The sequence below is a fragment of the Tachysurus fulvidraco genome, chromosome 19 (genome assembly GCF_022655615.1).
Source record: "Tachysurus fulvidraco isolate hzauxx_2018 chromosome 19, HZAU_PFXX_2.0, whole genome shotgun sequence".
Classification (NCBI taxonomy): Eukaryota; Metazoa; Chordata; class Actinopteri; order Siluriformes; family Bagridae; genus Tachysurus; species Tachysurus fulvidraco.
Window position 1 is genome coordinate 7,357,037 of NC_062536.1, and position 16,987 is coordinate 7,374,023.

At 38.6% G+C, this 16,987-nt stretch overlaps 1 protein-coding gene across 2 annotated transcripts in view; it reads left to right on the forward strand.

The window, feature by feature from the left end:
* Positions 1-16,827, forward strand: part of fgd6 (FYVE, RhoGEF and PH domain containing 6) — a 36,429-nt gene extending 19,602 nt beyond the window's left edge. For both annotated transcript variants that reach the window (XM_047804339.1, XM_027153977.2), the window contains exons 3-21: positions 370-484; positions 2,101-2,168; positions 3,359-3,389; positions 4,980-5,131; positions 6,032-6,188; positions 7,343-7,430; positions 8,835-8,885; positions 9,982-10,040; positions 10,983-11,054; positions 11,318-11,386; positions 11,915-11,998; positions 12,099-12,178; positions 12,271-12,370; positions 13,863-14,006; positions 14,093-14,201; positions 14,286-14,380; positions 14,714-14,842; positions 14,954-15,102; positions 15,644-16,827. In XM_047804339.1, coding sequence (XP_047660295.1) covers positions 370-484; positions 2,101-2,168; positions 3,359-3,389; positions 4,980-5,131; positions 6,032-6,188; positions 7,343-7,430; positions 8,835-8,885; positions 9,982-10,040; positions 10,983-11,054; positions 11,318-11,386; positions 11,915-11,998; positions 12,099-12,178; positions 12,271-12,370; positions 13,863-14,006; positions 14,093-14,201; positions 14,286-14,380; positions 14,714-14,842; positions 14,954-15,102; positions 15,644-15,680 — 1,789 coding nt within the window. In that variant the 3' untranslated portion in view covers positions 15,681-16,827. The remainder of the gene's footprint in view (positions 1-369; positions 485-2,100; positions 2,169-3,358; positions 3,390-4,979; positions 5,132-6,031; positions 6,189-7,342; positions 7,431-8,834; positions 8,886-9,981; positions 10,041-10,982; positions 11,055-11,317; positions 11,387-11,914; positions 11,999-12,098; positions 12,179-12,270; positions 12,371-13,862; positions 14,007-14,092; positions 14,202-14,285; positions 14,381-14,713; positions 14,843-14,953; positions 15,103-15,643) is intronic.
* Positions 16,828-16,987: the final 160 nt, after the last annotated feature.

The following is a 16,987-nucleotide window of genomic DNA, read 5'->3' on the forward strand; positions in this document are numbered from 1 at the left end:
AGGAGATTGCACGACACCAGCATACTTTCTCTCACGTCAGTCACAGTGACATCGGCCAATCGCGTTGTATACTCCGAGTGCGTCACACTGCACAATGATGCACTGCACATATTTGCACCTTTGTGCTAACTAACTGGTGAATAGGAGAATAGTTGGTGAATAGAAAGAAAAGAAACAAAAATCGCACCAAGTCCATAACTACCGGTTTTATGCCTCAAGCCTCGTGTACCAGTAATTACAAATAAAATACCAACTCATTTGCATAAAGGTTTAAACATGGTGAACAGAATGAAGATTCTGACTGAAGAATCATGTTTACGATAATAATACCTATGATAAATGGGGTCAATTACTGTGATTTGCTAACAGGCCTCATTTGAGCAGTGACCTGTCAGAGGAGGAAGAGGGGCTGAGCTCGAACGAGGAGGATGACAATAGCTCCACCTCCAGCAAAGATGAAATGGACCATACGCAAGACAAAGAGGTGAGACCGGGTTCAATCACAGTCCGTTATTACACAACACAGCCTCAAGTGGCGCAGTGTGAAACTGAGATTATTACTGTTTCCGATGATTCAGAATAAGTGCATTTACAATATTGTTATAAAGTTAAGTATACTATTATATACAGTATTAGTTAAGTATACTATTCTATACAGTGTTATTGTAAAATACAATCTATAAATGTGCCACCAAAAAGGGTTTCTAAGGTCTAGTTATGTACCGTACATGTACGTGTTACCGTAAGCTTACACTACACCCGCATCCTCTATAGTTAGAAAAGACACAATAGGTCTTTGTACTCTGAATTATACACCACCTTCTTTCTGAGCACACCGTAAACAGGCACCTTCAATCCGGTGCGTCTGAAATTCAGACTAAATGTATAATTTTCTCTGATTTCGGTTTTTCCCGCTCACACACCTGGATAATTACCGGTTTCCGAAACCTTTGAGAATCTCTACATTAGTGTGTCAGCGCTACAGACTACAGAAATTAGGTGTAGTTTTGTAAAAGCTCATCTCTCTGTGTATCCTTACTACTGCGAGAATGTGCTCGTACTCCCTGTATCAATCCTGGAGGATTTCCAGACAATGTAATGACACATCAGACCCAAAAATATAACTTTTGTGACCAAACAAATGACCGAAAAGTCTTTATTTAAGCTCAGAGTGATTTTAAAATAGCCTCATGGTGGAGAATCCTGCTCATTACAGATGGGTGATGCCATTAAGCTTCTTCTTTTTTATTTTAACCTCAACTCAAGTTATATTAAAGCTAGAATTCCAAGACTGGTGTTTTAAAAGTTTTTGTGTTATTAAACCAAAAAAAAAACATGAAATCTGGTAAATGTAGATCAAAATTATTTGGTATAGTGTAAGTGTTTGTTTTTTAGTTTTTAGCACCGTAATGTGATCTTCCATAAAGCATCTTCTGTAATAACATAATAATGTATCTAATGTATTAATATACGTCATCGATCTCAGTCTCACTGCCTGATCACTGATCTGCTACAGTGGGAACAGATCGTGTAATTGACACGTGATTAAAAAGAATTGTTTCTAGGGCTTTAATATCTTTTAAAGCATAATTTAAGGAACCTTTTGGTAACCATTTCTTACATGATTCTCAGAGGGAAAGACACTGATTAATACAAAGTCACTGTTAACGCATGCTGCTACATGTTTAGGCTACTTATATGAACTCCTATTGTTACAAAGGTTTTTTGGTAACTATTCTTTAGTTAAAACACACACACACACACACACACACACACACAGTGAGAAACAGGAGGTCTGCTCAGTCAAACTGTACGTCTGTTGTGACAGATCCTGCATCCAAATAAAGACTTGTACCCTAAAACAAACACTCCCCAAAACTCCCCCAACACACAGACACACACATGTCTGGGAGTCAGAGAGTCTGCACTGATATGTGAGTCTTCACTTACCTGAGATGGTTGGATGCAGTGAGAATGTAAGTGTTACAGTATAGTGTTGCTATAGTTGTGTGTAACTGCTGTGATTTTGTGTGCGTGTGTGCGTGCGTGTGTGCGTGTGTGTGTGTGTGTGTGTGTGTGTGTGTGTGTGTGTGTGAATAGGAGGTCGAGAAAGCAAAAAGGAATAAAGTGGTTCACATTGCCATGGAGATCATGAGCTCAGAGAAAGTGTAAGTATAAAAATATAGCACTTGTATCTTGTTGTGTGTGTGTGTGTGTGTGCACACGTACGTGTGTGTGTGAGAGAAGTAATAAGTAGCTGGTGGACTACATTTGGAGTAAATGTGAACCCATCAGCAAAGAGATGTATTCAGTGTATGATGTTAGTTTCTGCAGCACAAATATCAAAAATCGTACCCTTAAGTATTTATTTGACTAAAACTTAAAGTACATTGATTTACATCAAACACAATGTCTTGCCCCCCAAGTGGACATGTTTTGTATCTATATAGTATATAGCAGTGTGGTACTGAACCCGAGGTGGTGTGAGTTCAGTTCACTGGACTTGAACTTGAACGCAACTCGTACCCTGGTCCAAACTTGCTCAGGAAGTAAAGTTTCCACACAGGATTAACATGAGTGGCAGTGGAGCTTTGTTGAACACAGACAAGCCAACTTACTGTGCATAATAGCACCACTGCGTTTGTTAGTGTTCTGTAAGTGTTACATTTTGCTAGTATTTGTTATTGTTTTTATTTTTATTTTTTTGGGTTCTGTTTTCACACTTGGATACAGACCGCAGCAAACGTTAGTGATCTGTTTGGTTTGCGTTGTGTTTTTATAGTGCTGTGTTATTCTAGTGTTGTGTTAGTATTATGTTAGAGATGTGTTTTGTTTGTGTGCATTATTAATGTTACATAAGGTTTGGTTAGAGTTACTGTATGTTTCTGGTGTTGTGTTATGTCATGTTCAGTTAGTGCTATGTCATGTCAGAAGGGGGAAGTCACAGGTGCCATTTAATATCAAGACAAGAGGTGGTCGCGCAGGCACACACACACACACACACACACACACACACACACACACACACACGTTTTAACATTGTTACAAGATATTGTCTGGCTTAACATTTGACTCATGAATACTTGCACATGTATTTATAGATTCTGAAAAACAAAACTTTCCGACACCAGATATCTTAACTGTTCGACTCAATCCATTTGGGATACATTTCTTTTAGGAAATTTTTAATCCAACCTTTTCAGCATGTACATGATATAATTTCTTTGCTAATCTAAATTAAGTGATAGGAAATGCACAATACTGAAGTATGATATTTTGTCGGTTCTTTGTTACTATTCTGTTGCATATGTTTATCTATAGATTGGATATAACGGTTATGAAACCATGTCTGTTACAGATTCGTGGACGTTCTGAAGTTGCTGCACATTGTAAGTAAATATAAATCACCTAATAATGTGAAAAAAGTTAAAAGGAAAAAAAAAAAAAAGATTTGTCATCTGGAGAACAGAGAAAAAAACAACAGATGGGACAAATGTTTAATACATATGTGACAAACTCTGCTTGGGATTTATGATCATTTTTTCCTGCCGGATCACAGGAAGCGTCGAAGTACAGTATAAACACTGATACACACCTGTGGCTTTACTTCAGCCTGTGCTTGTAATGAGTGTGTGGAGAAGTGCACCAGGTTTAAACATGATCAGAGACAAAGGGAAGAGACGCTATGAATTAAAGGACAAAGCGAATAATATAAAAAAAAAACAGAATGAAAGAGAACATGTGGAGTCGCAAAACGGCAACAAAAATAGAGAGGGAAGGAACAGAAGGCAAGACGTGGCGAGACAAAGGAGGGAGAGACGGAGAGATTTTTAGGAAAGAGGTCACACCCACCCCCTCTGGTGCCCACGCATTGGCCATGATCCCTAACAGCTGCCTTTAAGGAGGTCATGTGTGTGTGTGTGTGTGTGTGTGTGTGTGTGTGTGTGTGTGTGTGTGTGTGTGTGTGTGTGTGTGAGAGAGAGAGAGAAAGAGATGGAGACAGAGAGGGAGTAAGCAAGAGATTATCTTCATACCAAAACTCCCCTGATCTTTTCCTGTGCAAACTGATCCAGTCAGACACCCCCCCCCCCCCCCCCCCAAACATAGTACTTGAACTTTTGGCATCAGAAACCTCACAGTGCTCAATTAAAATAAATAAATAAATAAATAAATCACCCAGTGTGAGTCATTTTGGTTGTGTGGTCTTAGTACCTGCTCAAGACCAGCAGTAAGACTGGAGGTGGAAGTAGGGCTTGTAGCACTGTTCACTGCTGATTGGTTGCTCGTGCTGTGTTACACGATATGGGCAGGTTTTAAATGCTACAATACACAATATTTCCAGACAAAGTGCGATCCCAAAGAGTAGTCAAACGATCCAGGCAAGGGTCAAACACCAGAATAGCTACCATGATCAGAGAGATTAGCAAGCATTTGAATGTTTGCATGCACATGGGAGATCTGGAGTGGCAGAAGATCGCCCTCCTGTGGCATGGAGGTATATAATCCCTACATAGGACCCCTTAGTGCAGAATCCAAAATCTAGTGGGTGGAGTCAGACCTCATTCAACTTGTCTTATCTGGGCAGAGTCCAACCAAAAAACCAGAGGGTGAAGGCAACTGTGTGTTTGTGCTAAATGCCATGTCAAAGTCAGGGGTGAGGGATTAGAGGTTAGCTTTAAAGGCTCATAGTCTATTATATGCCGTGGACTATTGGTTTTGTACCAAGTCTGGTACTTTTTTCTTCTTTAAAATTGTGCTATCATGAAGCACACAACGTTAGAGTCTAACTTTAATTTGTTATGTTAAAGTCTAACTTCTTGGTTTTTTTCTTTAAAGTGTTGCATGTCCAGATCGTGTGTTTGGCTGGTGTTAATTTCTTTACTTGAGTTTAACAGACTGTTTATTTTTTTTGCTGTTGTTGTTTTTTTAACTCACATTGGAAGCACTGCTGTGTAAAATATTCACTGTTTCCACAACAGGACTTCCGGGATGCGGTTGCCAAAGCGACCCGTGCCAGTGGGAAGCCTGTGGTGGAGGAGCGAGTGCTGAATCAGATCCTCTACTACCTGCCTCAGCTCTACGAGCTCAACAAGGACCTGCTGAGAGAGCTGGAGGAGAGAGTCGCACACTGGTACACACACACACACACACACACACACACACATGCACACATTGGGAACAGCTAACCATCATTACATTTCCACATAATATTTTGCTACCTGGGTCTCTGCAGAGTTAAAGTTCTTCCCTCAGCCTTGTAGACTTTCAAATTTCTCAGTATATGGATGACTGCTTGTTTTGTTTTTTCTATATTTTTAATATATGAAATCTATATTGTGCCGTTATGAAGCCTGTTCAATTGCAATCTTTAAGAAAACTAATTGGATGGATATCTAATTGAGGTTTTGTAATTAGACTGAATTGGTGCCGGTTTATGTACTTAGAGAGAACGTTAGTGCTTGAGTAATTTCTCGACAAAGATCTTGGAACACCATGCTATCAAACAATGGGAAACTAGAAACAGCATTCCTGTATATGGAGAGAAACACCTCCTGTAAAACAACTCTCCCATTGCTTTCCTCATCTTCTCTGATTACAGTCACACCCCGATTATCACTGCAACACGGATGAATTTGATATGCAGGGAATTCAAGTGCCTTTTAACACAACAACATTCATTCATTCATTCATTTTCTACCGCTTTATCCGAACTTCTCGGGTCACGGGGAGCTCAGGCGTCATCGGGCATCGAGGCAGGATACACCCTGGACGGAGTGCCAACCCATCGCACTCACACACTACGGACAATTTTCCAGAGATGCCAATCAACCTACCATGCATGTCTTTGGACAACAGCATTATGCCCTTAAAAAGCATGATGGTTTATTGTTTTTGTTTTTTTATTATAAAGAGTTCAAGCTAGTCCACTAAAGGATTTGCTTTTCAGGTGTAGCACATTGTCCTCATGTTAGCACACAGACCGCAACATTAATTTTTTTTTCCATGCTGTTGCATGATCCTAAATATACAGGTCGGATCACCAGAGGCTGGCGGACATCTTTGTGCAGAAGGGACCGTACCTGAAGATGTACTCTACGTATATCCGAGAGTTCGATCGCAACGTGGCTTTGTTAGACGAACAGTGCCGCAAAAACCCTTCATTCGCCACAGTTGTCCGTCAGTTTGAGGTAAGCGTGTACGTTTGTGTGCGTTACTAATCGTGATTGTGAATGTTGGACCCTTTTTATTTTAAATATTCCGTCACGCATGAACAAACGAATCGTGATTTTACAAATAAACGTTCAAAACAGAAGAAGGAAACTGCCATTTTTCACATATACGTCACATCACAGTGAACCTCCTTGCTTTGCATATCCTAACGTTTTATGATACACCGTCCCTGTAGCATAGACGGTAAAGAGCTTAAACCACTGACTCTTAATCAGTAGCTATAACTGTTACCTTGCTGCTTTCTAATATCAAAGTCATCACGTTTTGACCAAGACCTAACATGAGTAGCCTATACAAGGTCCCTGTTATGTTATGTTATCTCGATTGACCCAGATGTCCTGGTTGTCCTCCAGTGTTTAAACGTGTAGCCTTCTATACTACATCCTTTCATCCCAGACGGGGTGCGTCCTAATATGTCCCGATCTGGCCAGTAAATCAGGCCAAATGATAGAGACAGCACTCATAAATATAACTAATACTACATCAAGATGATAGTTCACTGTGTAGGTGTTGCATTCTATTGAGTATTAGAATTACACTGTTGTCATTTAGGGATAAAAATAAGAGATTTCTTGTCTATGCTGAACTAAAGGACATCATCTAGGCCCTAAGATGACTAATTACCTATCTATCCCTAACCTGAATGTCCTATTCCTATAAGTCTTATTTACCCAATAACAAACCCAATAAGAAACAAAAACTATTTTTCTCTCTTTGGATATTTTTCATCGTAGATACATTTTATACTACTTTTACATTTTATAAACTTGTGCACTCCAATCTTATTACACTAATAATATAGTAATCATTAATACAGTATCAATTTCTGACTTGTTTAATCCTATAACATTTCTGTCCAACTCCCTCAGTCATTCTGCAATAATGATTTGGTTTAATGTGTTTTTAAATCAGTTCTAAGCTTCATATGCTGCTGCTGCACTGGCTTCAAATTCAGGCCTGTTAGAGCAAGAAAACCTGAAAACATGCAAGACGTGTCATCCCTGGAGCTGAAACATAACACTACACATCTAGTCTAAGATTGATTTTAGTTTAAAATGAACCAAAGTGTGAAAGTTGCATGTTTTTTTTTCTTTCCTCTATGTCCTTGTAGACCAGTCCTCGTTGTGCCAGTCTGGCTTTAAAGCATTACCTACTGAAACCAGTCCAGCGTATTCCACAGTACCGACTCCTGCTGACTGGTACGTGACACCCCGCTGCTCATAAAGCAGATTACATCTCAAACATGCTAAACGTTTTTCATAATAATGCTACAGTTTGTTAGCTGGTTAGCTACAGACCTAAGATAAGCTATATATAAAACAGTCTGTATGAAAGTGCATCTTTCTTCAGTTCTGTGTTTTTATTTACAAGGGACTAAATAACAATTGTATGGTCATCATCGACATCTATAAACATGCAAATAATCTCAGATGGCAACAGATTCAGTGCTAACATTCGGTCCAGGTGTGAAGTAATAAGAACAGCCTTACTACATGTTCAATTATTAAGAGAGTAATGGGTTGCCAAGTGTTACTAATGAAATGCACAAGATTAGATCATTATCAAGAAGTGCCTCTACATCTATAAAAGCAGAACTTTTAACAGTTTGGTGTTGAGGACTCGGGTGTCATGCCAAGAAGAAAAGGGACATGGTCTGGGACAGATTATAAGGCCATCTCTAGTCAGTTCAAAATTCATCAATCTACGCTGAAATGGATTGTTTACAAACGGAGAGCCTTCAAGACAGTTGGTAGTTGTCTTTCCCAGGAGTAGGTGTTCCAGCTCAGTCAGTCATACAATTTAACATGGGGTTAAAGAAAACCCCAAGAACTACTCAATGTGAATTACAGGCCTCTGTGAGCATAATAAATATTTATGTTCATGACCACACAATCAGAAACAGACTGAACAAATATGGCTTTCACAGTAGGGAGTCTAGGAAAAGGCCCCTTCTCTCTTAAAGAATAAGGAGCAGACTTGATCGAACAAACCATAAACGTTCTAGAACAATATTCTTTGGACCGATGAAACCAAGGTCGAGAACATAGCAGATCACGACAAACACCTCATACCGGCTGTTAAGCACGGTGGTGAATGAGTTATATTTTAGGCTTGTTTTTCAGCCACAGGACCTGGGGAATTAGCTCCACTTTATACAAGCAGCGTAAACTGTTCGGAAATCTATATGAATGACTATAGAAGAGAAAAAATTAAAAAATGGCCAAGTCAGACCTCCAGAGCTGTGTCTTCAAACATAACTGAAGTTAAACAATTTGTAAAGAACAGGGGGCCAATATTTTTTTTCAAAATATGCAAGAGTGGCCACAGAAATCTTCTACAGAAAACATTTACATCAAGTTATTGTTGATAAAGATGGTTAGGCTTGTTGTCACCTGAGGCTATTTGTTCGTTTATAGAAACGAGGACCATACAATTGTTATTCAGGCCATGACCACTAAAACCATAGCGTTAAAGGAGGATGTACTCACTTTTTTCCCCATGACTGTATAATTATCTTAATAAAACTAAGTATGACAGCATGTTAAAAATAAATAAATAAATTACAAAAAAAAAAAACACACAATCGTTTTTCTGCCTTTCAGATTATTTGAAAAATCTTCCTGAAGACTCGTCTGACTATAAAGACACACAAAGTAATTACACACACACACACACACACACACAAAATCCTGAACTTAGATATATACAGAATTCACCTTCCAGTATTTCCAGTGAAATTAGTAGCTTGTATGAGAGTAAAACTTGACAGGACATGCTGTAATGGGGAAATAGTACATGACGAGTTGGTGCAGTACACCAGCTGATGGGGATTGCCTTTAACACCCTGAGTTGTGCTTTACTGGTTTTACACCACTGCCATTTGTCAACATATAAATGAACAACATCTCATGATTTATAAACATTCATAATTACATGTAACTCAATGGAACTTCCACGAGACAAGTTAGCTCCTGTTATCGTTCAGGGCATAGCAGCTCTAAACAGTCATTTTATTTTACCAGACTTTGTTTCTTATTTAAATTAAGATCATCAGCATTTAAAAAACACACACACATTTCATCATGTTTGAAAGGATACCTTTGTCCGTGACAGAACATTACTTATAACTTAATGTTAAATCATCATCTAATAACCAAACATTTTTCTTTGTGAAATAATCCAGTTATTATTAGCCTTAGATTATTTCCCATCATTATCATTTCCATCAGACAAGTCCCCGAGCTGTTGCCATAGAAACATAAACGGCTTAAAACAAGCACATCGATATACTGTATAGCTATACTTTGAATCACAGCTGGAATGCTTTTGTCTGAGAAAATGACCAACCACATTCAGTTATCCTAATCAGACAAATCACATTCGACCAATCAGATTTCTCCATCTGGTTCACTTTTACTTTGCATCTATACTCAATGAAACATTCATAACGGTTATATTATTACAGTACAAATCTATACAGAAAATATTTCTGTAGTTTTGTGGTTTCACTTCTCTAGAAATTTAGATTTACTGTTAATACTGCTGCTCTTTCAGTACTGTATACAGTGCAACACAGTTTATAGAGCAAATGCTGAATGAGGAAGCGAAAGAGGGAGAGGTTTCTGGTACTACAAATGTAGAATTAATAATCTCTTAAATTCGTTCCTGTGTAAAATTCTTATATAACATGAATATTCATTAACTTTGTCTGATTTTGCTTTTTTTTTCTTCCGTTTCGTTTTCATGTAGCCGCTCTTGGGGTGGTGAAGGAAGTTGCAAATCATGCCAATGACATCATGAAACAAGGGGTAAGAGACAGAGCTCATCCTAGCAAGAGAAGATATCTCGAAACTAGTCAAATGCTTCTAGTATTACTTATTATAAGTTTACAGTCATCCCTGATATAACGTTATTCACTGTAGTTCTAGGCATATTACACTATTGGCAGATAATTAAGCTGCGCTCTAAAAACGATTGCTTAAAATGAACAAAACAATCTGACAATAAAACAAGAAAAGCTTAAAAAGTCTTTACATGAACCCTAATAATGTTCTTTTTGCTTTACTATAATCTTGTGATAAGAAGTAGTAGATCAATTCGACTAGAGTCTAGACATGTTTAACTTGCTAAGATGTCTTTTTTTCTATGCTGGTAGTGACTTGGTTTAATGAGGTTCTTCCTTCTTGTTTGATGATCACACGTTCATGGTATATAATACTGTGGTTATTATACTGTAATATAATTACTGCAGTATTAAGCTACATCACTTAAATAGTCAGTAAAATATTCAGGAAAATAGTGTTTATATACCGTGTCATAAACAATGCCAGCGAGTCGATGTGATATTTGTAAACAGCGAAGTGTGGCTTGAGGCAGAGGTTTGGTTTTATCAGCAGGGATTTTGAGTGAGACAGATTTCCATTCATTCCATTAGTCAGCTGAATGAGCCTTGTTCTTATGGGTAGCTAAAGCATGACCTCTTAGCCATGATTAAATGATTCAAATGCGGAGGGGGTTAGTGGGAAATAAGTTAGTTAGTTAGTGTTTTGACAATATTACGACATTTAACAATTTAATCCTTTAATGTGTCGTGTTTCTGATGTAGCAGAGAAACACGACACATTAAAGGATTAAATCACTCCTAGTATTTTGGTGTATGTTGTTGTTCCCCAGGATTTAATGCTTTCCTGCTTTTTGTTTGTTTAATGACTAAATACGTTCCAATTCTTTTCTTTGTTTTTTTCATTCAGGACAATTTCCAGAAGTTGATGCAGGTTCAGTGCAGTTTGAACGGACATCATGAAATAGTGCAGCCTGGAAGGGTACATGTTAAATCCATCTCTCTCTCTCTCTCTCTCTCTCTCTCTCTCTCTCTCTCTCTCTCTCTCTCTCTCTCGCTCTCTCTCTCCTGTCTCTCTCTCTGTCTCTCTCTCTTTCTCTGTCTCTCTCTTGGCCTCTCTCTGTCTGTTTCTCTCTCTCTCTCTCTCTCTCTCTCTCTCTCTCTCTCTTTCTCTATGTATATATATATATATATATGTGCTGTAATTACTGAGAGTGAGAATTAATGGACGATATTCCTGCGCAGGTGTTTCTTAAGGAAGGTACGCTGATGAAACTATCCAGGAAAGTCATGCAGCCCAGAATGTTCTTCCTGGTGAGAGAGGGATTTTGTCTTTTGTATTCTTTTTTTAAACATTTTTTTAAAAAAGGATTTTTTTTTGTTACAGTGACACTCTTTTAGATGTGCATGTAAATATGTGTTTGGAGCATGAATATTAATACAAAAGGTGGAAAACCAGATGAATTTGTTAACTAGCCCCATGGTGCTTTTACCCAGAAATGTAATTTCTCAGGCAAAGAAGTTAGCCTTTGTAATCAGTCACTATATTTATTCTACACACGTTTGCATGCAGAAGGAGTTTGTTTTGGTAGGAACAAGATACAACATTCAGCAATACACGGGAGTGGCAACAAAAGTGTAACTGTGCACAAAGAATGTGTAATTGTTTGGATCATGTAGGCAGTCTACAATAATAAACAATTAATAAAAAACATTCAATGTTCTCCCTCTCATTTAAGTGTCTCCAACCATACCCCCCCCCACCCCCACCTCTCTCTCTCTCTCTCTCTCTCTCTCTCTCTCTCTCTCTCTCTCTCTCTCTCTGTGTATAATTGTGCGCAGTTTAATGACATCCTGCTGTACACCACTCCTGTACAATCCGGCCAGTATAAAGTAAACAGTATGCTGTCTCTGGCTGGTATGAAGGTCAGCAATCCTGTATTTTATTCAAACACACTGATATACACACACAGAGACACACACACACACACACACACAGGATAATTAATGAGTGTGTTTCCTGCAGGTAAGCAAGCCCAGTCAAGAGGCGTATCAAAATGAACTGAACATTGAGAGTGTTGAACGTTCTTTCATCCTGTCTGCCAGGTAAGAAGCGCACACACACACACACACACGCACTGGAATGACATTAAACACATGCCTAAGCTGGTTTTATCTTCTCTAATGTGCTTGTTCAGCTCAGCCACAGAGAGAGACGAGTGGCTAGAAGCAATCACTACAGCAATAGATGACTACACAAAGAAGAAGATCTCGTTTATCTCCAGCCGAAGCCAAGAGGTGTGTGTGTGTGTGTGTGTGTGTGTGTGTGTGTGTGTGTGTGTGTGTGTGTGTGTGTGTGTGTGTGTGTGTGTGTGTGTGTGTGTGTGTGTGTGTGTGTGTGTGTGTGTGTGTGTGTGTGTGTGTGTGTGTGTGTGTGCGCCTGCCTCTTGTATATTTGTTAGGCCTGAGAGTGTTAGTCAGACTGAAAGCAGGACTCATGCAGAGTGGAAATGTTTAAATCAGACTGAAACTGAAAAAGAAAGGTATTGAAAAAAGGTGTGTTAATATTGGAGTGTCCTGCACAGAGCCCTGACTCTGACTCAACCCCACTGAACACCTTTAGGATAAACCGGAACACCAACTGAACCCCAGACCTCCTCACTCTTACACCATCAGTGTCTGATCTCACTAATGCTCTTGTAGCTAAATTATCACTAATCCCCACAGACACCTCCACTAATCCCCACTGACAACAATTTTAGCTCCATTTCCACTGGCACCATGTTGTCCACTCACATACACAGTCATTGTGTTGGATTCATTTCTGTTGCATAAACAGTGCTTTAATTGCGAGAATGACAAACAGCTCCAGTTGTGCAGGAAGAAGGAATAGAGCAAAAAAAAATGCACAAACAGGATTATAGAGTTTTATTTGTGCTGTAAGTGCTATAGTGTTATATATTACACTTTCCTTTCAGGGGGCTCAGAATTCCTAGCCAGTAAATGAGAAATACATTGAGATCCTTGTGTTTGCATCACTGTTGTAAAACACACACACACTTTATATGTAAAAGATGGATAGACAGAGTCTGTGTAGACCACCCTGAAGCTCCAGTATTATAAACTATTACTCACTGTTACACTGCTGTAGCTCATCTCTGAAGGTCATTTTTAGGTCACATATTACATTTTACTGCAAGGTGTCATCTCTCTGCTTTAAAGCACACAATAAATCTAGACATATTAGAATGAAACTATAATTTTCCACCAACCAAGACACCACACACTAGTTTAACAACTAAAGAATTGTTAAAAACATGCGGCTTTACACGCAACCAGTTACTCAGTGTGTATTGCAAATTATAGCAAGTGACCCTCAAATATTTAGATATTGGATGTTCACTAAACTTGTTTAAAATACACAGACTTAGTGCTAATACACACTGTAGGTGTTTTGGTCTAAAGTTGGATTGAGGGTTAATTTGTTAGGTTTTGTTAAGCAGGAAAGTAGACAGGAATACATGTCGTCTTCACCCTGCATCACGAAGTACATTCCTGATTATTTCTATCATTTAGGGTTCTATGTGCACTTTTTGAGCCCAGAAACTAGCTCCACGCCTTTCTCATCCAGAACGATGGGATATCTTGTTGTAGTGCCACATGACAAAGTGCTCCTTTAAGTCCAATCACATAAAACTTGAATATGAAACAGGATGGCAGCATATTCCCCTCGTGCACCAGAGATGCTTTCTATATTGTGTGTGTGTGTTTTTTTTTTTTTTACATACAGTCTGAGGAAGTCCCAGCTGACGATTCTCCACTGGGATCTAAAGCTCCTATCTGGATCCCTGACCTCCGCACCACCATGTGTATGATCTGTACCTGCGAGTTCACGCTCACCTGGAGACGCCACCACTGCCGAGCCTGCGGAAAGGTCAGGGGTGAACTCGGGTCTGGAACACAAATATGGAGACATGATCATTAACATTTATAACATGGCTTTGAAATTTTGTTGCGCAGGTCGTGTGCCAGGCGTGCTCGTCAAATAAATATTATTTGGAGTACCTGAAGAATCAGCTAGCACGAGTGTGTGATCAGTGTTACGTCAAACTACAGCAGAAAGATAAAGGTCTCGAACGAGTTTAAAACCGTTAATGCCGAAGGTGAAAGCCGTGTCTTGTCTGACTGATCTTTGTCTTTGGTTATCTCACAGGAGAGCAGTCCGAGGTGGCTGTTTCACCCAGCGGCCGCAGCTCGGCCTTTTCCTTCTCTAGAAAACAAAAGAAGATTCCCTCAGCGCTGAAAGAGGTTCTATTTCAGATATTCTAATAACATTAACTCTATGTTCACAGTGCTTGTGTGATTTTGGGATTTTTTTTTTATAATTAATAAGGTTTTTTTTTTGTATACGTTATCTTAAGTTAGCTAGACTTTGGTGTCTGATTACCTCCTTCTGCTCTGGGTGTATTTGTGAGACATCGGTCCTAATTTCTAAATGGAGACCCAAAGCTATGGGACTTTCTCTATAACTATAGTGCTACTACATTTAAGGTGGCATTTTGGCTTCACGTGAGGCCTCAACGATACCTCACACGTCTGGAGGTTTAGGAGACATCACCTTGATACCATTTCCTCTGTCAGGTTTCTGCCAACACAGAGAATTCTTCTATGAGCGGCTACCTGCAGAGATCGAAAGCCTATAAGAAACCGTGGAAGCGGCTGTGGTTCGTCATCAAGAACAAAGTGCTTTACACGTATGCTGCTAGTGAGGTATACCACTCGTACTGGTGTACCGTTCTCTTTTTGCCAGGATTTGCCTCTCAGGCTGTGTCCTGTGTGTGAATAAAAATGTTGCTGCTGTTTGCGTGTGTCTGTGCTCAGGATGTTGCAGCTCTGGAGAGCCAGCCACTGCTGGGCTTTTTCCTGAGGGAAGAGAAGTCTGGACCAGCAGAGAAGCTGCAGTTTAAACTCTACCACAAAAACATACTGTATTATATCTTCAGAGCAGATGATATCCCTACAGCTCAAAGGTATACATACACACACACACACACACACACCTGCACACACTGTCAGTACTTGTGACAACCATAACCATATAAACACTTTCCAAGCAAAATAACATCACATAAATCTTTAAGTCTTGTGCACATTCACTGCTGAAGTTAGTCTGGGAAAAATTTTCATGTAAACACTGTTGAGCGTTTTTTTTTTTTTCTTAAACTCTAACCATTTCCTGCCATGTGAACATTTTTTTCTGCTGCAATTAACATTTTTCTGTTTAAAAGGCCAGTTGTTTTTAATGGGAAAAGCTAAGAGAATATGAAAATAAAAAAAATTAGCTTCTGTTAGTGGGAATTTCACTTTGTGCCTTTTTCATTAAACTTCAAGTCTGTTCATTGTAATTAGGTTTCTGTGTATGTTCTTGCCATGATTATGTGGGTTTCTATTTTTTATTTATTTTATTTTTTTATGCTGATCTTTAAAATTAAATATGCCAGCACACAATTGTCACATTTATTGTCAGATTAATTTTTTTTAATTATTATTCTTTTTTTTCTTTTTTTTCAGGTGGATTGAGGCATTTCAGGAGGCTATGATTCTTTGACTAACGTGGATATAAGTAGTTTCTTAGAACTCTTTTTATTTTTCCAGCCTGCAGCAAGAAAGTAAAGAACTGTGCCTGTACTCAAAAAACACCAATTAAAGTATTAAAGTGTTAAAGCAAGTGTGGAACAAAGGATGCGACTTATCATCCAAAGGAGCATGGCTTCCAGTTTTTCTCCATTTATTCTGTTCTCAAACAAAAGCAAAATATAATTGGAAACACCAGGACTGTCAGAAAGCCAATAGCGTTAATTTCCTGTTCCTCAGCTGAAGCTGGATTCTGCCTCACATTCAAGTCTTTTTGTATGCGTGTGTCAAATAAATCAAACGGATATCTAGGTCAAATGATTAACTGAGATCTTACATTAAAGATACCAGAAATTAGTCAGATTCTCTAACATTTAACAAGCTTTGCACACTGTCCAGACACCTGAAATGGCACTTGAACATCCAGTGTGAAGTTCTGGGAAAGTGAGGAAGCCTGTAAGTGTGGAGAGTGTGTCAGAAAGGTCACGTTTGATCACCCGTCAAATGTGGACGGACATGCACAAGTAAGTGTGAATATTCAGTGCCTTGAGTTCTTCGTCGAAGAGTCTGCATTGGTGCATCATAGGAGATGTAGGATACCACTGTAAAAGCCAGTAGTCTTTATCATTATTATTATTATTATTATTATTATTATTATAAGCCTGAAACAGAAAGAAACCACACTTTTATTTTATGTTTAGCATTTTTAAACATCTTTTTAGCTGTTTTGTATAGGACTGACAGTAAAAAATTAAACTATGATACTGGGAATAACTGGATGTATGTGTAAATAAGCTGTATATGGTAATATAATGCAGGTTTAATGCAGTTCTATTTATAACAATTCAAGATTGTCAGTCTCCTTAAATGAATTTAATGAATTTTGTAATTTAACAGTGTCAGGTTTTCAGCAAGCGAATAACTGCGTAATATCACTGAGTGATAACGAGCATAGCCTTGTAAGATGTCTTGTAGCACACTTTGAGAAAACACTGCACCTTGTGCCATTTTGTATATTAAAATGTTGGTGATTTAATTCTTTACTGGTTTACACAATCACACGGTTTGTTTGGAAAATGTTGGGAAAGGGTTATTCTAATAAAATCAGTCATTTTTTGTGATTTTTTGTCATGTTCTTTGAGGTGTTATGATGTTGGAAAGCATCACAGCACTGAACACTATGTTTTAGGGGTAAAACTGCTGTTTTAGTCACTCATCCCTAAGCTGATTGGTCAAGGTTTGCTTTTTATTTGTATTTTTCTCCCTCAAAACCTATTTTTG